The sequence below is a fragment of the Medicago truncatula genome, chromosome 2, assembly GCF_003473485.1.
Source record: "Medicago truncatula cultivar Jemalong A17 chromosome 2, MtrunA17r5.0-ANR, whole genome shotgun sequence".
Lineage (NCBI taxonomy): Eukaryota > Viridiplantae > Streptophyta > Magnoliopsida > Fabales > Fabaceae > Medicago > Medicago truncatula.
Window position 1 is genome coordinate 839253 of NC_053043.1, and position 22232 is coordinate 861484.

At 32.0% G+C, this 22232-nt stretch overlaps 2 protein-coding genes and 1 long non-coding RNA gene across 4 annotated transcripts; 1 reads left to right on the forward strand and 2 right to left on the reverse strand.

The window, feature by feature from the left end:
- The first annotated feature begins 3192 nt into the window (after positions 1-3192).
- Positions 3193-5971, forward strand: LOC11430337 (RNA demethylase ALKBH9B). Its single transcript, XM_039830279.1, has 7 exons — positions 3193-3310; positions 3572-3936; positions 3967-4246; positions 4831-4916; positions 4999-5309; positions 5435-5506; positions 5579-5971. The coding sequence occupies exons 1-7, from the start codon at positions 3196-3198 to the stop codon at positions 5874-5876; spliced, it is 1527 nt and encodes a 508-aa protein (XP_039686213.1). The 5' UTR covers positions 3193-3195; the 3' UTR covers positions 5877-5971.
- Positions 5972-6623: 652 nt separating this feature from the next.
- On the reverse strand, positions 6624-9087 carry LOC11421595 (uncharacterized). Its single transcript, XR_003009135.2, has 2 exons — positions 8895-9087; positions 6624-8768 (listed from the first exon to the last, which is right to left on the reverse strand). It is a non-coding gene; the product is annotated as an uncharacterized lncRNA (long non-coding RNA).
- A 4547-nt stretch (positions 9088-13634) lies between these two features.
- Positions 13635-19664, reverse strand: LOC11425123 (uncharacterized protein At1g10890). 2 transcript variants are annotated; one of them, XM_003592993.4, is made up of 5 exons: positions 19380-19664; positions 18945-19142; positions 17182-17397; positions 14604-14823; positions 13635-14064 (listed from the first exon to the last, which is right to left on the reverse strand). In XM_003592993.4, exons 2-5 carry the CDS (start codon positions 19070-19072, stop codon positions 13798-13800), a joined length of 831 nt encoding a protein of 276 aa, XP_003593041.1. In that variant the 5' UTR covers positions 19073-19142; positions 19380-19664; the 3' UTR covers positions 13635-13797. The 2 variants fall into 2 exon arrangements, with proteins under 2 accessions (XP_003593041.1, XP_024632411.1); XM_024776643.2 differs by lacking the exon at positions 19380-19664 and having other exon boundaries at positions 17517-19088.
- Between the last annotated feature and the right edge of the window lie 2568 nt (positions 19665-22232).

Consider the following 22232-nt stretch of genomic DNA (forward strand, 5'->3'; position numbering starts at 1 on the left):
AGTATGAGTTATATAAAGGTTATGATTTTGTATCACCGCACAAATTAAGGAAAAATTGTCTTTAAATGATTTAGTTAGTATTTTTGTTTTTGAATGGCAAATTTTAGTGGTTTAGTTCTTAGATTAATTTTTTCTTCTTTGTTCAGGTTTGAACCTGGGACCTTCAAATTCTTATCGCTTAGCTCAAACCAGTTGACATACCCAACCCCCGATGTAGTTAGTACTTGTCTTCCTGTTTATTTATTAAACTTGTTTATGACTACAATCAGATTAATGCTTATCATTTTATGACCATTTGTACGTATGCTAAATTTAGATTAGATTCATAACTACAGAGCAAGAGGCACACGCAAAGATTATATAAGTAGTTAGTTTTTATGAAGCACGTACACACGTCACTGACACTGCCACCCAAATACCAGTAATAATTTGATAAAATGAATTAATTAAACGTAATAACATGTGCGGTGGCGGGCACTAGACACACCCTTGATCAAAAGTTCCAGTGTTACAGATGTTGATTTCTAAAAGGAATCCTTGTTTGTATTTTGATAGCATATATTGTTTTGGGTGGCCCATTAAAGAGGAATTAGATCTTAATGATCTTTTTAAGATTTGGTTTTGTTGACATATATAGTGTGCACAAGGAATAATTAGGAATATTAGGCTTTGTTGACATAGTTTTTTTGTCACTTATGTGACTCAAATCCTTTAACCTATGTGGAGTGGTTCTACCAGTTTCCATTTCTCCGTCCATTTTTCTCTCTCAGATCTCTTTAGATGTGTCTAATTTACAAAGTCTAAAGAGATCTATTGATAACAAAAAAAGTATCTTCAAATTGTTTCAAGAGAGTATTGTAGTCCCTAAAATTGAAATCAAGTATTAATTTGCGGTGTCCAAATAACATCAATACGTTTCTAATTTTGAAACAGAACAATAAGTTACAGAAACAGGTATTGTAACTGTTGGTCATAGGCCTGATCACAGTTTGGTTCAGGATAAAAACTAAACCGGATCGTAAGAATAGTATAGAAAAACTGAACTGAGCCATTTCGATTGATTCCAAACCAAAGTGAACTGTGTAATTGGTTTGGTGCACCATGGTTTTGGTTCTCAAACCGAACTGTTTTAGATTAGTGTAATCTGAACTGCTATTCTTATTAAGAACTAAACTGTTTCTGAGATACAGTTTTCAAAGTAATTTTGTTATTCAAACAACCAGAAAAAGGTTTTTAAAGTTATTGTTTCAAGCATGCTGATTTCAATTATTATAAGTAAGTAATCAAAGAACCAAAACTGAAGTGAAAAAACACTATATACTACACCCTAGAAATTCGTTTTAGAATTTATGGAGAAACAAAAACACAGAAAAACAATGGAGGAAAGAATTGTATATGGTTCTATATATAGGTAGCAAGATCTGGGACAAGACAATCTTGTTTCATCTGCCGAAAGAATTAATAGTGGTATAAACTTGCCTTTCTTGATTAGACAACTCAGAACAGAATACATACATAGACATTGTATTTGTCGATTCATCTTGGAATGTTGTTGCAAAGTTTTAACATAGTGGAAACATCGAGTTTATTCACAACAATATAAATAAGATCTAGTGTCAGAAAAAATGTAAGCACCTATGTTGCTAAACAGTTTCGGTAACATATCTTTAGTAACAACAACTAAGAAATGTTACTTATGTATATTTTTTGTAACATTTTTCTTTCATCATTGGTAACAGTAGAAAAAATGTCACCTATTTCCTCTAAAAAAATATGTCACCTATTTATATCTTTTGCGACATGTCGTGCATTTATAACTTTTGCTTAGACTTTATTTAAATTTGATAAAAAATAACTAGTCAAAAATTGAAGATTATGAAACTTTATTTAGACTCAAGACTCCAAATATATTCTCATACAAACATTTGAAATTGGATTTCATAATGGAAATAAACTATACAAACACAATTTCAATTACATAAAATGATTTCAAGTTTCCATCCAATGGAGGTGGGTCTCATGTGATTTAGTATAACAATTTGAATTTCAACTAATAGAAAAGAGTGGATTGAGAAGGAGTGTGTTCATGGAACTTCTTAAAATGTAATCCTTTAAGAGACTGGATCTTCTCAAGAAAAAAAAAAATCTTGTAACTTATCATATATATTTTGATTTACTCTCCTGTGCAATTTTTTTTTTTTTGTATTGTATATAGACAAAATGAAAAATAATCATTGAAACTTACAAATACAAGAGGAGCTGTCGGCGTTTGAATCTCGGTTCAGTCATAGTGTATGGCCTAACAATTTGACATTTCTGTCAGTTAAACTGAGACTTGTGGACTATCTTCTTGTGCAATAAGATGTCAATTTAATTACATTTGAGTGACGTATTAAGATACGAGTTTAGAGTATCTGCAAGTAAACATAAGGATTCTTTTGTTACAATAAACATAAGGATTGGTAATTTTTTATGAACACAATGGTACCATGACATTTTTTTTTTGTGATGGCCGAGGATTAAACCCCAGACCTTGCATATATTATGCATTGTCCATACCAACTGAGCTGAGTTCACAAGGACGGTACCATGACATTTGATTAGGTATATACATCATTCAAAGATGTGTTATATTTTTATATTAATTTATTTTGAAATAAATCGAAATTTTAAATAAATTTTACTTATGGAATACCGGTACTCAACCAAACTCCAATTAACAAATAACTAGATTTTTGACCCGTGCTCCGCTCGGGTTTATTGTAAAGGGATTGACATACGAATAATAAAATGCAATATATAATTGGTAACGGTGAAAAAAATAAGTTGTCTTTCCACTTGAAAAGCTCTAAATATCAAAATATATGATTTAAAGAAACTTAACCGAAACATGCGTACTTGCTTAGCTGTCTCCCTTGTCTTTATATATATATATAGACAAATTCTACTGTACATCCAACATATTTGAGTGTACCCGTACATCAAACCCTTAAATTTTTTTTTTTTTTTTTGGATAAACAAACCCTTAAATTTATAGTTAAATGAGTTATTTTTTATGATTTATAATTATAATGATTAAATCTTATTCACAAAAATATTATATATATATATATATATACTCCAAGAACATTACAAGCAATAGACAAATAATACTTTTTTTTTGAACAAATAGACAAATAATACTATTCTCCAAACATGGAACTTCTGAGTTCATTGACGAAAGAAGAGATTTTAGAAGTTCTATCTCATGGTTTATGTCATCAGTGTGAAACCCTAGGGCATGATCGTATCAGAAGAACCCTTCATAAAAGTAAGTAACACTCTTTTCATTATGTATTATTTTTAGTTACGTCGATTTAAGTTTAGGATTTAGGGCTTTTGAGTTTTTACATTGCCAATGAATCATGACCATTAAAAATTTAACCCTTTATCATAATCCCTCTAACCTTGACACGTTGATACTTGATAGTGTTAAGCTTAGTGAATCAAGTTCAAACTTTATATCTCTATGCTTGTGTTTTTTAGTAATAAGTAGTGAATTACATGTAATTTTTTAATCATCTCAATATAGGAAAGCGCGGTGAGACTTGGTATCATGGTGAAGGATGGGAAGATATTGGAGATGAAATATACATGTCTATGAATGGTAACGGTTCAAATTCAGAATCTTTGAATACAAGAGTTAGAAAAAAGGGGAAGAGTCCAATAAACTCTTCACTAAAACATGATTCTACTCTCGATGAGAATGTAGGAAAACACGGTGAGAATTTGTATCCCGGTGGAGACTTGAAAGATATTGGAGGAGCAATACACATGAATGGCAATGCTTCACTTGCAAAATCTTTGAATAAAAGAATTAGAATAGTGTACAATCCAAGGAACTCTTTACAAAAACATGATTCTACTCTCACAGTGAAGGATAACAAACCCAATTTTGATTCTTCAATTAAATAATATCTGAAAGAAAGCAAGCAGTCTGATACTGAATTATTGTTAAATGATGGAACTGTGGATGTTTCTTCATCTAAAAATGAGTTATCGGAAGAGCAAAAGGAGCATATCCGTTATAATTCTGAAATTCAATGCAAAAAAGATTTTACCTTCATTGAAAGAATCAATGGGAGAGACATAAATTTGCTGCAGGGTCTTGAACTTCACACCGATGTTTTCAATGCTACGGAGCAGGATGAAATTGTCGAGTATATATACGGATTGCAAAGGAGAGGACAACAAGGAAGACTTAGAGGTATATACAAATTAAAGCTTCTTAATTTCTCCTTTTATTCTTCAATTCAATCACATTCCCTTTGATTTATTTGTCAACTTTAGCATATACTATTTTGTTTATCATTATTTCATATTTGTAACCATGTTTGTTGCACCTTCTTAGTGCACCTTTTTGTATATTGTTGTTATCATGCTAAACTAAGAACTAATGCCAAAATTAGCACACTTTTTCAGATACAAACTGTGGAATTAGATATGTTTTGATTTCTTTTTATAATGTGCATATATGCCAATACTGGGATTCAATGTAAACCCCGTGGTACCAAGTTCGATTCATACTAAAAAAATAGATTTTTTTCTCCTTTTGTGACTTGCCATAATTTCAAATTGGTTGATTCTGGATATATGAGTTCTTTTTTCATAACTTTAGATATACAATAGAACTTCTCTTGGAATGTTCTGCACAATGATTGGTATTGATACCTAGCATACCTAAAGTCTTTTCTAACAAATAGTACTGTTAGTAATATATTGCTCCTCTCAATCACTAATACATGGAATGAATTTGTAATTCTTACATCTACTGGCCTTTGTTGTTCACAGATAGAACATACTCGAAACCTAGAAAGTGGATGCGAGGTAAAGGACGTGAAACCCTGCAATTTGGCTGCTGCTACAATTATGCAGTGGTAAGTAATTAAGGTGCATTATTTTAGTTTTCATCTCTAGTAGTTACTATTTGATACTTATTACTTTTGTAAAATGTTGCAGGACAAATATGGTAACCCTCCTGGTATATGTAGAACTGAAGAGGTTGATCCTTTGCCGGACGTGTTCAAGCAAATGATAAAGAGAATGGTTAGATGGAACATAATTCCTCCGACGTGTGTTCCTGACAGTTGCATTGTCAACATATATGATGTAGGGGACTGCATTCCTCCTCACATTGACCATCATGACTTTGTCAGGCCGTTTTATTCCGTCTCATTCTTGAACGAAGCTAAAATATTATTTGGTTCAAATCTGAAAGAAATTCAACCCGGAGAGTTTTCGGGTCCTGCTTCTATTTCTTTGCCTCTAGGGTAAGCTACTTATTTTCCATTTTCTTGTGACTTCTCATGAATCAAATTTGGATCATGACCTTTATTTTAATTCCCTATGTATTTCTTGCTTAGAAACCTGATATTAGTTAGTTTTGATCATGCAGGTCAGTATTCGTTTTGAATGGTAATGGAGCAGATATTGCTAAACATTGTATTCCATCTGTGTCGTCAAAAAGGTACTTTAAATACCATAATATCAAATACACTTGAAAATACTTTTTTGTTTTAATACTTGTCTTTTGCTGCAGGATTTCTATTACATTTAGAAAGATGGATGAGAGAAAATTACCATACAAGTATCCACCTGATCCTGAGCTAGTGGGAATCAAGTCACTTTCCGATTCCCATCTAAATAAACCGGATAGGAATTCAGAAACACAAGTAAAGAAGGCTGGAAGTGTTCAATCCAAACCTAATCCAGTTTTAAAGACTAGACATGAATCGTCGTTTCACATCAAAGACGAGTACCCTCAGACTTTTTATGGTAACTTCAGTAACTTTAGAAAATTGAAGGACAGCGAATTCGAACGCACAGAAAGACATTAAGTTTAACAGAATTGTACGTGATATTTACTATTTTATGTCACTTTGTTTTTTCGCAATCGTGCAATATTGCACATGATCTTTACTACTTTAGTAAATACCGCACTATATTTTTAGACATGACTTTTGTGGTATTATTTTTTTTAATAACAAATGTTAGTATTGTTAAATGTAAGCGCGTCGCTTCGATACTAGACACCGATGGCTTTTTTATTTTCCATAAGAGCAGGGGAAAGATTAATGAGGATTGTAGTTCACACTGCTATATGGTCTGAATTTATGCTAAACTCTGCAAAAGTTCTAGTTAAAAGTTACTTATAAATATAACTTATCACCCAATCAAATATGGTTATTGTTGAAGAATTAGATGCTGTGTGCTGTTCTTGTTTGTTAAAGAAAAAAAGTGAATGTACTACTATCAAAAGTGCTGAACCAGAAAGCAAAGAACACTAAGACATACATTATTTAGTTGTAGTGGGACATACATTATTTAAATCATTAATAATCACTAAACCCTGAAAAATTGTATGAACTAAAACAGTTTAGTTTGTAATTATTAATAAGTAAATCTCTTTTACTTACTGTATCATGTCTCATTCAATAGTATCATGTCTTCTTGTGAGTATACTTACAATTTGTCACGTGGTATGCCTCAATTGCCTCTATTTGAAATCAGTATACTACTATACTATGTCAAGCCAAGATAAATTCTAATAAATTAAGACTATGTTTTATTTCCTTCAGCTCAAATAAATGAACAAAGAAAATGCATTCTCATAATTCCTTAGTTGAATGAACACATTTGTTGAAATCAATACAATACTACATTAAAGGTCCATGGTAGCACATTTCAAATGCTAATGTTCACTATTATAGCTTCCAAAATAAGCACTTTTGGTCTTTTTCTATCACTTTTTCCTCCTAAAGCTAGGTAACATTTTTCCCTTCTGAATGGTGTTCAGATCAAAGGAATAAAAAGTACAATTTCTCTAGGAGATAACATCATTGTTATCATGATCTTGGACTTCAACTTGAACTTGAAAGAAATCACTTTTGATTTTTTGTTTTTTCTTTGACTCATGTTTTGGTTTTATGTACTTCAAATTGTATGCAACCAAGAAAGAGATATACAACTTGACCTCAACTTGAATTGATAGGAAACTAAAATGCATACATTTAGGCTAGTTTTGGGGACTAGATCCAAAGTACACTTAGTCAATAGTCAACATCTGAGTCAACTAGCTAACAAAAGAAAAAGAGACAACAAGAAAACAAAAAACAACTGCAACAGCCGCCAGTTGCACCTATGATCAAAAGAATCAACCAACAATGAAAGTGGAATGTTTGTGCTAATGCTAATTAATACTAATTTTGTTTTGAAATCATTATATTTATCTCGTGTTTATGCATGTTTAAATTCAGCGTAAGTTTGACTAAACTACTTTAACTCACCGTGATTTTGCAAAAGTTATGAGATTGAGATTCAACAAACTAAATTCGAGAATTTTTGCCATGAAAATTGTTAAAATTAATGCCTTGGAATTAATAAACTACAAAAAAATATGAATGAAAGTAAGTATACACTCGATATGTCAAGAACATGAATCTTGGAGAGAGAACGGTATAAATTACTCCCTCTGCTCCTTTTTAATTGTCGCATTTTGATTTTTTACACAAACCAAGACACTAAATGCATTTCACTACTTTTGATGCAATAACTTATGTTTTGCCTATAATATCTTTAATTATTTAATATCATATTTCATATATTTCTCTCTCTGCAATAAATTACTAAGGACATAATAGGAAAAACAACATTTAATGTTACATTGAACTTTGAAAATGACAGTTAATTAGAAACAAAAAAATTATATAAAAGCGACAGTTATAAAAGAACGGAGCGAGCATTAATGTGCTGTTAGCTGAAAAAAAACAAGGCAAACTATTTTGATTGGGTTGAAAGTTTTAGCAAGAAAAGAAAGAATTTGAAACCCTCAAGTATATTGACAAAATGCAGACATTCAAAATCCCATGTGTTTACTTTACATCAATTACAAAAAGTTAATGACAATCACTCACTAATCATAACTCAATAAAACAATTATGGTCATTTTGATTTCTGTGCACCTTTCTAATTTACTTCGTTTATCTTATAATGAAATGAATTATCAGTTTGACAATTTTATATAAATTAAAGAGTGTATGAATTCGTTAAAAAAAATTGTATAAATAAAAAAAGGTAATATATTTCTAAAAATCTAAATTACCCTTGTCATGTTGGAACAATTTTTTTAATCTCTAAACTATTTTTAAGTCATCAAGATAATCTTTGAGTTATCAATTTCTCTTTTACTTTTAAGGACTACATGGAATATTTCAATAGTTTAAAAGATTAAATTGGTGAAAGATGACTAAATTGATGAGAGAAACAATGATAGTTTAGAGATCAAATATATGGTTTATTCTATACCAATTCTAATTAGTTTATAGAGATATATATATATATATATGTATATATATATATATATATATATATATATATATGAAGCCACATGAAAGAAGACAAACATATAAGCAGAGGCAATATCAATGCACCAACACCAACAACAAGCTCAGAGGAAAGGCATCTTTCTGATCTCTTGGTCGTTAGTACATGTTTTTGACAAATGTTTTTTTTTCCTTCAAATTTCAAGTTAATTTGTCTCATGCAATACATGAACAAACACAAACCAGAAAATCTAGAAAATATTATCTTCCCTTACAAACATTTCCTATAAAAAAATACTAGAAGATCTTGTTATCATGATAAAGACTTTAGCATCACCTTACCTCAAACTAGCCATGGCCATGAGAAGATCAAGGTATTTAGAGAGATCGAGTTGGTAGGAATGAAGCCTGGTCCGAGATAATCACACATCAAAATCAAACCTTTAAAGCTCACTTAGTTTCAACTTTCTAAGAATCAAAAAGAGTGAAACAAAGAAAAGCTTTCAAAGACAAAGAAATTGAGTTAGTTATTACCTCGAGCCAAACAACATTCCCATCAACCATAATCTCTCTTTTCAATTCATTTCCAACCACCATATAGCCCTATATAAATAAAAATGAAGAATATATATGTTGTATATAACTAAAACAATTTAATCAAACCATATATGATATACTCTCATAGAGAAGCATGTATAATAAGCTATAGCAAAAGCAAATGTGAGTGTCACACATATTTATATACTCTTAAAACCTAACCTAACCTTGTTGACAATTAACAAAATGTTAGAAGACGTGATAATTAAGAAGAGCTCACGTTGATTCTTGGCACGTGTGATCAACGCTCTTATTCAATCAACGGTCACTATAGCATCTTTTACCAATAATATTCTTTGTGAATAAGGCCAACTTAATTAGGACGTAAATCATGGAATTTAATACTATCATTCATTCAAATTAAACGAGGATTACTACATCATATTCCTCGATCTTTGTCATTAAAACTTTTAGTGCCAGAATTTTTTTTTTCCTTTTCAAAAAGTATATATTCTTTGCATCATTTCAAAAGCTCATTTATCTTAAAAGATTCTCAAGACAAAAATCTTCCTATTATTTAATCTAATTGATTTCTTACCAATTTGATCTTACAAGACCATCCACCACAAAGCATCCTAAATTAGGTGCTTACATTTATTTCATATGTCCACATCACTCATTTTACGATAATACTTAACCATTTTTCTTCAACCCAACACCTCAAAATAAATTATTAAATAAGTCTCACAAATAATTTTATATTATTACATTTTAACAACATTTACTTATTTTATTAAGATTTATTACATGGGACCCATGAAAACTGAAGAGTGAGAGGGTGCTTCCATAGCCACCCATATATTATTCTTACAATGGGGTGCCTATTTAATGTGGTGCTAAGTAGGTGAAGCACCCACCATTGTGAATGGTCTAAGATTTTTAAAAAAATTAAAGCCGATTATGACAAGATCATGATTAATTAATATACACCACAATGATATTAGTTTTGTTGTTATCATCAAGTCCGCAAGGTTTTATACAAAATATATGATTTGTTTTTTGACAAAATACAAAATAATATGATTGACATGTTACTTTGACAAAAATCACTATAGATAATGATTTGCTCTATAATTAAGAGATTAAGAGATTTTTTTTTTTTACTAAGATTAAGAGATTAATTGTTTTTCTCCTTAAAAAAAAAAAGAGTATATTGTTTTTTGAGAGCGAAGAGATTATTGTTATGAGTTGCTCATCATTTTATACGTATACATATATCCAATCAAATTATATTACATCACTTTTTTTTTTTTGACAAATCACATATCACTTTGTTGTATGTTATAGTTCCTATAATATCTTTTAAAAAAAAATATTTACATCTACAATGGGATATATAATTGCATACACATGTAAAAATTGTCCAAAAACATTTTTGACAAAATTACGTCTACGATCATCTAATCTAAGTTTAATCTTTTATTTTTTTTGTACAAAAGAGGGCCTGAAGTCCATCTAAGTTTAATCTTTTTAAATTGGCCGAATCGTTCATTTACTTTATATTACGTTAAGATATGTATGTTATCCTTTGGATTGGTGTCATTTATATTATCTTTTCTGGTTGTATATGCTGCAAACCACGACTTTTTTTTGAAGGAGCAAACCACAACTTTTAATCCACAACTAAAAATGAACAACATTCAAGTGTCTATTTATCACGTCTCACACTAGAGATGTATGTTCCATTGTTTTCGATTCGTAAGATCAAATCATTGCTTCTTAATGAAAACATTGTAGAAAAAATTAAGTACTTGGTGTTAAGATTTTGGATTAGGGTATCTAAATTTAAAGAATATGAATGTGAATGGAGAAAGAATAAAGATGAATCTAACATATTCGTAGATTTTCTCAATTTTTTTTTTTTTTGAAGAGACTAAAATGAATTATATTACCACAACGAAGGTCTTCCTAGCACAAGGCGTGTCAGGGAATAAAAACCTCAAAGTCAATACAAATTAAAAGATTACATGCAAGACTAAAGCCATCATCACAAAACAACCTGAAACAACACAGCAATTAGCCTATGCCTAGTAAAGTGAACAGACTAAGCCACCAACCATGATAGTTAAAGGGAAGAGTAGCATACTTCACCTTCAACCACTTGAATATTAACAACTTAATCCTATCCACCACCTGCATAATAGAGCTATCCTTATAATTAAAAAATTTGTTGTTCCTTTCCTTCCAAATTTCCCACAAAGTCGCAAACCAAATCACCTGGAGAATAGATTGCCTCGACTTAGAGACACCGCATAAAAAACTGAATTGATTAAAATGCCCTGGGACATCAAAAGGCATCTTTGTAGCTATTCCAAGCCATTGATATATGTAATTCCAAACCGATCCAAAAAGATTACAATGTAAGAATAAATGGTTGGATGTTTCAACAAATCCACATCCACCAACACAATTTTGAGCGTCAAAGCCTAAAACTTGACGCCTATGAAGATTAACCTTTGTAGGAAGCCGGTCACGAAACAGACGCCACGCAAAAAGCACCACCTTCAAAGGGACATCTTTATGCCAAAAAGAAGGCGATAACACTGCATTGTCAATATGAACATGCGCAGTGAGAGTATTGTATGCACTTTGAACTGTATAACAAGAAGAAGGATCCGCATTCCACTTCCAAATATCCTTTCTGTGAACCTGAAAAGAAACATTTTGAAGTAAAAGCCTAAGCTCCCCTACCGACTCTTCCTCCCAAGCCAACAGCCTACACCTCCACGCCTCACCCTCCTCCTCTCAACCTAACGCTCTCATCGCCGCAACAGACTCCCCCTTCAGTACCGACAACTCATACAACCTACTAAATTTATCCCTAAGCGACAACTCTCCCACCGACCCACCCAAATATCCATCCAAAACAAAACACTAGAGTCATCGTCCAAACATAATCATTAAAATAGAAACTTCAAACAATACACAAAAACTACATTAAAGTTAGTCAGTTATTAAATTCTCTCAATATTGAAATGTCACCCGTACTTTTTTTTTTAGAAACTAACCTTGCAAACATTAATAACATAATTAAAGGAATACGAACATAATTTTACCAAAAAAAAAATTATATTCACATTATATTCAAATTAAACCTTGAAATGAAAATAATTTTTAAATGCAAATCATTTCATTTGTGACAAATTTGGTTTAAGTATTTCAGGATTGATCCTATCCTTTAAACACAATTATATAGCCAATCATGATGCAATTTAATAATCAATTAACTACTTTCACAGCTCCTTCTTTCAACAACTAATACATAAAAACACTTTCATTTTTAGCAGAACCGTTTATGCCGTATTTCTATACCGTACTTTGACAGCTCCTTTTTCAACTAAAACATAAAATCACTTTCATTTATAGTAAAATAGTTCATGTGTAAACCCATTTGAGTAGGTGTGGTGTTGATTTAGGAGTATGCTCCTCCTCAAGGTCAGGTCTCGGATTGATTCTCCTCCTATGGATACCTGGATCACTTTGATGGGTTCGAATTTAGCCCTCAGAATACATGCGTTAAATCTCTTGAATTGAGAGTTTTGACACATATCACGGTCCTACCAGCTCATACGAGAGTTTAGTTTTTGCAGTTCTATGCGGTAAGTGTTAAATCTCTTGAATTGAGAATTTTGACACTTATTGTGGTCATATCAACTCGAGATATTAGTCTCTGCAAATATACTTATAAAATATTCTAATTTATACAAGAGTGAATCGAAGTCGATACTTAAGAGAAACACATTACAAAGTCTCAAGTCATCACCATCAAACCAATCAAAGCGGGTCGAAACTTTCTATCTTTAAAATCAATATAACTAATCATTATTTTTAAAAATGTGTAAAATTCAAGTAGAACACTTAAAATGAGACAAAAGAAATATGTTATTTGAAAGTGCAGAACAAAAATATAAAACTAGAAAATCTATAAGTCAAGATTTGTATATACTAAAAAACATTTCTCATAAATTCATGAGATGAGAGGACATAGCATTGCATTGATTCAATTGAATTATGCATGCCATGCCACCACGAGCTCGATTTGAATGCGTTGCAGTACTGTCACCTGCATTGCATTTGCATCGAGGGGGGCCAGTGAAGCAAAAACAAGATTCACGTACTCTTTCACTTGACGTGGTGATGTTTCATTGGTTGGAACTTGGAAGTGTCAGCATGAATCTGGTCACGGTAATTATATGTTAATGATGATAAATTAATGTGTCACACCAACACTCAGTCACGGTCCAAATGACAGACAATCTGAAAATAAAGGACTAAACTACAACGACACTTCTTTCTCCTATTTCTTTCATTTTACAATCTACTACGATTCAACAGTGTTTCAAATCCAGATATTTGTCTTTGACCAGTCATTATTTTAATCAATTTATCTATTTTACCATGGCGTTTACACAACTTAATATTTGTGTATTGATACTTGTTCTAATCAGAACTTAAATTTATTAGAAAATATAAAGTATCTCATATGGAAGAAATGCTCTTAAGGAGGTGTAACCGCAAACACTCTGATAGTTAAGTCAATATAATGCTTGGTGGAGAGTCCCCACACCCGTATCGCCTTCCATGTTCCAATGGTTTTACACTATATAAAGGATGCTCGACTTGTACTGACAGAGTTCGATTTCACAGTAAATAGTAGCAATAGCCAAGGACTCAGTGTAAGGAAAATTAAGTGGCCATGAGAAAATCATATCTAATGCAACTTTGAAACAGAATTGATGATATCACAGTGAAGCCAAGGAGGCTGTTTGATTTTCTTAAATTGCGTATGCAAATTACAGACAAACGCTTTAGATAACCTAGACAAATACTTGCATAACGGTCATTTTGATCCGAGAGCAAATGACAATTTTGGACGGGATTTGTTTTTTCCCAACAACTTAATTTGGTTTATACGTTCTTGCTCCTCTTCCTGTTTCTTCCTTCGCATGGCTTCTTCTTTCTGTCTCTGTAACTCTTCTAGCTCTCTATATCGTTCCTCCTCCCTTCTTTGCTGCTCTAATGCTTCCCTTCTCTGAGATTCTTCAATCTTCCTCCTGTTTTCCTCAAGCATCCTTTCAAGATCTTCTTTCTCTTTACGAGCTTGTTCCTGCAGAACAACATAAATAAATAGTATTAATATAAGCTCTCTCCGATGATTCAGGCTTGTTCATGCGGAAATAAGTGTTGTAGTCTCATGTAAACAAAGAAGCTAGAACTGGAAATCCCCAAATCATGTTTCATAGACTAAAACATGCTTTTTGTATTTTGGTGTATAAACAGAGTTTTTGAGCTTTTCATAAACAAAGTCAAAAGAGACTGAAGCATGTTCATTGGATTATCAAAAGAGTTAAAATATTAAAGCCCTCAACTGGTACGCTCCTTGGACTTGCTCAGGGAAGAACATAAGAAGAACTAAAAGTCAAGTAAACCTATCAAAAGTCCACCATCATATGATCACGCCTTGAGTTAACCAATCAAATCAACAAATTTGCAAATTCAAAGATTAAAAAGAGAACAAAAATAAATTCAAATTTTATTCCAAAAGCAGGACTGGAGATTTGTTAAATCAGAAGAGTGTGATATTCATATGTTGGTCACTCCAGAGAAAGGAAATAATCAGAGTATAGTGCAATCCGAAATACATACCTCCTTCTGTTTAGCCTCAATAAGAGCCGCTTCTTTTTCCTTTTGAAGTTGAGCAGCGACTTCGTCGTTAAGTTTCTTTCTTCCCTCTTCCAACCGCCTTTGAATCTCCACCCGAACCTCCTCAGAACTCAAGCTTTCATCAACTCTCTTACGAATAGCTTCTTCAACCCTCTTAGCAGTTTCTTCTGCTATTAATTTCAACTCTGCTTCCTGTTGACGCCTGTGAAAGCATACAAAATGTTAAGCAGGAAAATGGTTACACAAACAGGGGAGTGCCACATATAAGTAGCCTCAATATTCTTTATCATTGGCATCTCACATAGAAACTGGACAATAAACATGCCTGTTTCAATTTTTATCCCCTTTAAATTCTCCCCTTTTTTCTTTTTACACTTACCTAAACTACTTAACAGAAAACCACAATCAACGACAAACTAACCTCCATGGTGACAAAGGCACTAAAAAATGGTCATGCTTTTAAGGCATACCTCTATCGAATCCTGATCCAAACAAATGTTTCAAAACTGGTGAACAGTAGATAAATGAAGCAGCCAATTTGATCATCAAACATAACAAGTTGAATTATAGCAGTACCGTACCTTCCTTCAGATAAGCCTGTGAAGAAGAAATTAAAGTAACATTTTGCAGTTTTAAACTAATCATGGAAATACTAGAATTTTTGTATTATATATCTTTGCCATCTTAGTTGTTGTAAAATAGGTCAAAATCTTTTGCTAGTTAAGTGATTAAAGCATCAGGCCAATTGACAAACCATGTTTCAGGCCATACAAGACAAGACTGTCATCTTTTCTACAATGAGAGCAACCTGTCTACCCAAGTATTCTCTCGATAGGATTCCTATTATAAATCCTATCTTCTGTAACCATTCATTCATGGAAACAATAATTAGTTGATGGTTAGTTAGCTAACTGCGATTCATAATGTTATTTTCGTCCCCAATGATAAATGTAGATTGAAAAAAAAAAAAATCATAAAAAGGTAATTTGTGATTCTTAAGAAAACCAATGGAACTAGAAGTAAGCAGAACTGATCAGTATGATGAAGACTAGGGCATCCAGCAAGTAAATTGATGGAAATTGTCCACCAGCGCAGAGAGAAGGAGGAGTGTGATAAGTATGTAAGTACTCGAGGAATCCTCCCTTAAAAGTTAGCTGTCAAAAGGGAAGAACCAAGCCACTTAAATACTCCACCGAGCATCTCATACTACTCAATGTGGACTTTGAGCACCCCAAAATATCCAAATTCCTATTGTAGTGTTGTGAAGATCAAATAATCTAACAATGTAACGAGAGAAGTATTTCACTTCATTTTAATCAAAAGTTGCATTGTATTTGAGTATATATTCTAAACCTCAACCTCAAGCCCTCAACAAATAAGTACCATAAAAGTGGTGACACGGGACAAGTCGTGAAAAAAAAAAAAAAAAAAAGTTCAATAAGTGCAATATATTTTAATAATTTCACATTAACAGTGTCAAAACGTATAAATTAAACAGCATAGATATAGATCAATTTCCTTTTCCATCTCACACAAATGATGAAGAATCGTTCTGAACAATCAGGATGAAACCCACACAGTTTCAGGGACTCGACAAATATTATGTGGCTGTTGGCAGTAGAAAGTAATAAATATAAGCTGGTACAAAAATCATAAATTATGAGACATGAAATCATACAACGTGATAATTACTGCCTGCAAGGATGGAGCTCAGTCCAGAATTAGGGACGTGTATAATAGAGAAAGAAAGAGAAGTAAGATGCAATGTTTTCCTTTCTGGGTTAAAAGAAAAAATCCAAACGAAAGGCAGGGGAGAATAAGAAATCCTCCAAAAAACAACCAAAACATAGACCATTGGAAAAAAATTAAGGGAATAAATGTATGGTTTCCAACCCCTCTGCAAATTCATACGAGAAACCCCGTCAAGAAAACATATACTGATATCCACAAAGGAGACAGGTATTTTCTGCTTCATAAGAAATAAGGCATGATAATTATTTTCTTTTTGTTTAAGCCAGCAAGGGCATCAACTAGTCAAAAAATCATAATGTTCATATTATAAGGCTAAGGATGGAGTGGAGAAGCAATAGAGGCAAAACATAGTAGCATAGCCCTTGGTCTATGGATGATAAGAGCAAAAGCAGGGAAAATTTTCCATTACCTAGTAAATAGGTCTTGAATCATATCAACATGTTCTATACAATATGAAATTAATCATAATACAAATCAATAGATGCCCTGGAAGTGGAGCATGCTAATTTCCAGCTATAACAATTTAACAAAAGAAAGGAAATAGTTATAAAGGTTAACCATAATATCCTTCTTAATTTTCAGCCAGTCTGTGTCTTACCAATGATATACACCTTTTGTGCATAGAAGTTATGTGCATTAATAATGTCAATGTTCTAAAGTTTCAGTAATAAATATAATTTACACATAAAATACTAAAATTTTCATCAAAAACAAGAAGAGCCAACTAATGATTTCCATCTTAAAACATAAATCAAATAGAAGTGAAGAAAAGGCAGAATTAGAACAAAACATCAAGCTTTTTATCTACCTTTTCTTCTCTTCTTCTTTCCTTTGTTTCTCAATTGCAGTTTTCTGCTCTACTGACCCAAGGCTTGAACTGGAAGATTTATGAGCAGGAGACAATGAGGAACTCCTACTTCTTTGTCTTCGGTATCGTTTTGCAGTAGGAGATCGACTTCTGCGACGCCAAGTAGTTGTAGAAGGACTTCTGCGGCCTCTTGGTGAAATAGAACGACTTTTTCGCCTGTGAGATAATACAAATGATTCTAAGCAATGAACCCTTATAAAACCAAACAGCTATCTTAAGTGAATATAAAGCCTGCCCACCATCTAGCATGTTAATACAAAAACATGTACAGTTACCTCATAAAATAATCATTGTCTGCTCCATCTTTTATCACATGAAGAAGCAAATGTCACAAACGAGCAATGAAAAAACACTTATCAGAACTCACCACCTGTTCATATCCCTCATTTTCCATGTTATGGGAAGAAACTGATTTTTCCTATTTTTTATAAATATCATATATCCTATCTTGTTCTCTACATAATACCCTATATATGTTTCATTAATGAGTTTCAACCTCGGCACACAAATAAGAAACCACACAAAAGAAAGAAACCCATTGCCAATTAGCAAGTAATAAAAAGTATGTGACACCATCACCAGACACTTATGACAGGGTCTTCAAATACTTGAATATTAGCAATGTTCAATCATCCAGCATAACAGCATGCATCTCATTCCGTAGTTCAAGTGCTCAACGAATTGAGCTTAACAGAAGAGGTCCAATTCCAAATGGCATACTAAAAGAAATTTAACCGTTCATTCGTATCCAATCGAACAAGTACAACAAAGAAGCTAAATGATAATAAGAAACTACAAAGTAGATATTGAATTCAAATTACACTTCACAAATAACCAGCATTATCAATCATGGGGTTCAACATTGACCACCACATTTTAGTCATAAATACACAATAGCTCTGTGGTCTTGAAAGTGTAATGACTACCCAATTTTATGTCCTCGTCAAAATGTCATATGCATTTCTTCAAACAAAGTAAATAGTCAGTTTTCCACAAATACTCTATCAAAGATATCCTCTTTTTTTTCTGGAATTTCTTTAGCATTCAAATAAGACGTTAATATAATGGAAAGAAGAAGAGCCCCGCTAAAACATATTATTTTACACATTTTGCCTCAAAGCTAACCCCTGGTTAATTAAATGCAATTTTGGAAGAATATTATTCAAATAGTATAACATCCATGTTATGTCCATAGAACATCAAACCTGAAAGCAAATATGATTTATAAATGTGTGTGTGTGTATATATATATATATATCATACAATCAGGGCCATCGCTAAGATTTTGGGTTCCCTACGTGAACTACGAAAATAACGCCCCCTTAATTATCTGAATATTCCCCTCACATTTTTTGCTTGAAAATCATTAATAACTAATCCATATTCAAGGTTCTTCAAAAAATTCATTTGATAGAAATCAAAGCAAGACTATTTAGTATATTGTTACATGGTATATCGAAGATAAGATATTAACAAATTCAAATTAGAAAAACTTCTCTCACAGCAAATGCAACAGTGATATGGATTGTTAACTAATACTCAAAGCCACCACCAGGTACAGTTTACATCGTAAATGATTACAGCAAATACCGACAAATAAACGTTATAGATACACAGCAAATAATTTGTAAAACACGAGTCCCGAATGATTCTACCTCAATAATACATATCACATAGAAAATTAAACATTCAAACAGGGTCACCTGCTATACGAATATGGAGACCGGCTTCTATCTCGTCTGCTCCTCCTGCTATATCTATGTCCAACCGGTGACGGTGAATGCCTACGCCTGTAGGGAGGCGATCGGGATCGCGACAAGTCTCTAGGCATCCTCCCAACACCCGATCCCCAATGAGCTCAAAAATATACTTTTCACAATCAGACAAAGATAAAAGTTTCCCTGTTAAAGCAAAACAACAACAAAAATAAACAAATTCAGTAAAAATCAATTATTTCAAAAAACAATAAATTAACCAATTATCAAGTTATTAAATGATTATTGGAACGAAAAATATGTATTAGTCAATAATTAGAGATGCAAATCAAAGTGAGAATCCGTTACGAGAGTTTTGTATATTAATTTAATTGTATGAAGCAGCGTGATTAAAAAGGGGAAAATTAAGAGGAAAAAAACCACCTGAAAAATGAAGGGAAACTTGAAATAGAGAAGGAAAAAAAAAAAAAAAAAAGGAAGGAAGAGAGATGTTATGATGTGATATAGAGTTGAATTTGTGGTTATCGAAATGGAAGTATGGAGGAATTGGGAAATTGAAAATCTGAAAACCCTAGAAAATGAAAATTGGGGAAGAGAAGAAAGATGAAGAAGGACGAAACTACGTTTTTATATTTGTGCTTTAATAAACTCAAAACGAATCGTTTTACACAAAGACCAATAAAAATGTGAAGCTACGCATTGTATACTGTATAGGATTGTCCGTAGAAAATTGTTAAAAATACCCTGCACTGAATTAAGGTCCATTGAGCTTATAAAAAATAGTTTAGGCAATGAATAAGTTTTTATGTTAATTTATAAGTTTTTGCTAACAAAATTTTTTATCTTTATAAGTTATTTTTTCATAAACTAACAAGCTTATAAATAATAAATAAAAGTTTGTTTATTTACATATAAGTTGTTTTGCATAAGTTCAATCTAAACAGGATCTTAATAGTAGTGCTTTGTGGATGTACTTAAGCTTGTTTGATACACTCAATAAAAAAAATAAAAAAAAACTTGTTTGATACACCAAAAAAAGTACTTACTTGATGTCGAAGTAATTGCTTAGTGCTTAATCACTTTATAACCCATAAGCTATTTACATAAGTTGTTTTGCATAAGTTCAATCTAAACAGGATCTCAATAGTAGTGCTTTGTGGATGTACTTAAGCTTGTTTGATACGCTCAATAAAAAAAAAAAACTTGTTTGATACACCAAAAAAAGTACTTACTTGATGTCGAAGTAATTGCTTAGTGCTTAATCACTTTATAACCCATAAGCTATTCAATAGTAAGCAAAGGATAAATAAGTTAAGAGAACTGCTAGCGTCAGTCTCTCACACACTCGCAGTCAAACACTCGTCCATATACCATTGCCACAGCAGCATACTTTTAGATCTGAAACTAGGCAACCGACTCTTTATATTTTATTTTTAATTTTTATGGGCAAAAGGGGAAAAGTTCGCTCTCTCCTCTTTCAATGTCCCGTTTGGATTTGCTTATTTTAAGCTTATGTAGGCTTATCTACTCTCATAAGCCTTTTTAAAAGTGTTTGGGTAAATAAATAAATAGAGCTTATCATAATTTTATAAGCTGCTTATGCCATATTTTAATAAGCTTAAATTTTTAGCTTACCCTCCGGCTTAACAAGGAGCTTATGAATTTATGTAACCTCCTTCGATTCTCTCTGGATCCACTTTTTCAAAACATATATTTTATAATATTTTAATTATAATGTTAGTTATCATGAGTAACAAAATTGCTATATACTTATCTTAATAAAGTAACACACGTAACTAAGATTTTTTTTTATTTTTTTGTTACGTAACAAAATAAAACTGAATAAAAAACAAACTTAACTTATCTTTTTTTGGTAACAAACTATACACTAATATAAGTTTATTTACACCTCTAATATTAATTTTGTCTTATATGAATATTGATGTTTTTTTAAGGACAAATATTGATTATGCTATATATATATATATATATATATATATATAATTAATATATTATAATATTGTTTTTTTACGCCTTGATTAATTTTATCAAAAAAAATCTTGATAATTGTGGTTCAATTCTTTGATTTTTTTGTTAAATTAAAAATATTTAAAATTTTGATAATTGTTTATGTAATGTCACATCCAAACACATCAATTTATGTAAGTACTTTTTAGTGTACATATCCAAACATAAATAGCTTATCAAGTATAAGAGCTTATGATGTAAGCTCTAATGTTATAAGCCCTAATGCTATAAGCATCTATATAAGTTGTTTATCCAAACGGGGCCCAAGTCCAATTCATCGAACACCACTCTTCTTCCTTTTAAATCTCTCTACCATGAAAAAAATCAACTTCCCTTAAAACACAAATTGCTCCCTCGTCGTCACACTCACCCGTCAGTATCTCACACCTCCAATCAAACTCCAGTTGTCCCACAACTCAGGTAACCACAACCACAACGTTGTTGTGCTTTTCCGATCGATCAAGAATAAGGATTTATCCAGATCAATAACTTCCTTAGATCTTGAATATGACACTCACAACAAATTATTTCTACCAAAGATTAACAACACACAGAGATTGGGAAAAGTGAGAGTACTAGTTTCACAAAATTTGTATTATGTAACGAGATTCAAGGCATAATTGGCTTTGTTCTCGAAAAAAAAAACATAAAAGAGGGATGGTTTTGGTTTTGAAGTTTTACGCATGATACAACATAGAGAGGTGGGGATTTTTTTTATTGGAGATGCAGAGCACATGAAAATGGGTGTTTCTAGATTTTTATTATATTAAAAAATAAAAAGCTAAAATTTCTTCAACCGACTGCACTGGTTAACCGGTTTAAAATAAAAAAAAGTTGACTGACGTGTGCCAATAAGCAGGCGAGTATTTGTTCGCGAGTGTGTGAGAGACTGCCGCTAGCAGTTTTCATAAAGTAATAGATTGAATTTAAAATATGTGATATTGTAGAACAGGATATGGGGGTTAAAAAGCAATATGTTGTGGTGGATGTCTGATGAAGATGTTGACTTTAGGATCATAAGATTAGATGAGGATGCAAGTGAGATGAAGGATTATGTTGTTAAAAAAAAATAGGGTCGTTAACCTATTTGTTAAGCATGATGTAGATGAAGTAAGTGGGTTAGTGGACATTCCAAATTGTGTGATTAGTAGTCAAGTAGATGAAAGCTCAAATTGTGTCAATGGTAATTATTTAATTTAAAGTTCACAAGCCAATATGTACATTGAGAAAGGAAAGGCAGTTATGGTA

Bases quoted from the DNA above. Each gene is read 5' to 3' on its own strand.
- LOC11430337 (XM_039830279.1), top strand. From the start codon at position 3,196: ATGGAACTTCTGAGTTCATTGACGAAAGAAGAGATTTTAGAAGTTCTA. The intron at 3,311-3,571 runs GTAAGTAACACT...ATCTCAATATAG, and splicing joins CAGAAGAACCCTTCATAAAA to GAAAGCGCGGTGAGACTTGG. The intron at 5,310-5,434 runs GTAAGCTACTTA...TTGATCATGCAG, and splicing joins TCTATTTCTTTGCCTCTAGG to GTCAGTATTCGTTTTGAATG.
- LOC11425123 (XM_003592993.4), bottom strand. From the start codon at position 19,072: ATGCCTAGAGACTTGTCGCGATCCCGATCGCCTCCCTACAGGCGTAGG. The intron at 17,398-18,944 runs GTGACCCTGTTT...ATTATCTCACAG, and splicing joins TCTCCATATTCGTATAGCAG to GCGAAAAAGTCGTTCTATTT. The intron at 14,824-17,181 runs GTAGATAAAAAG...ATGCTTTCACAG, and splicing joins AAAGAAGAAGAGAAGAAAAG to GCGTCAACAGGAAGCAGAGT.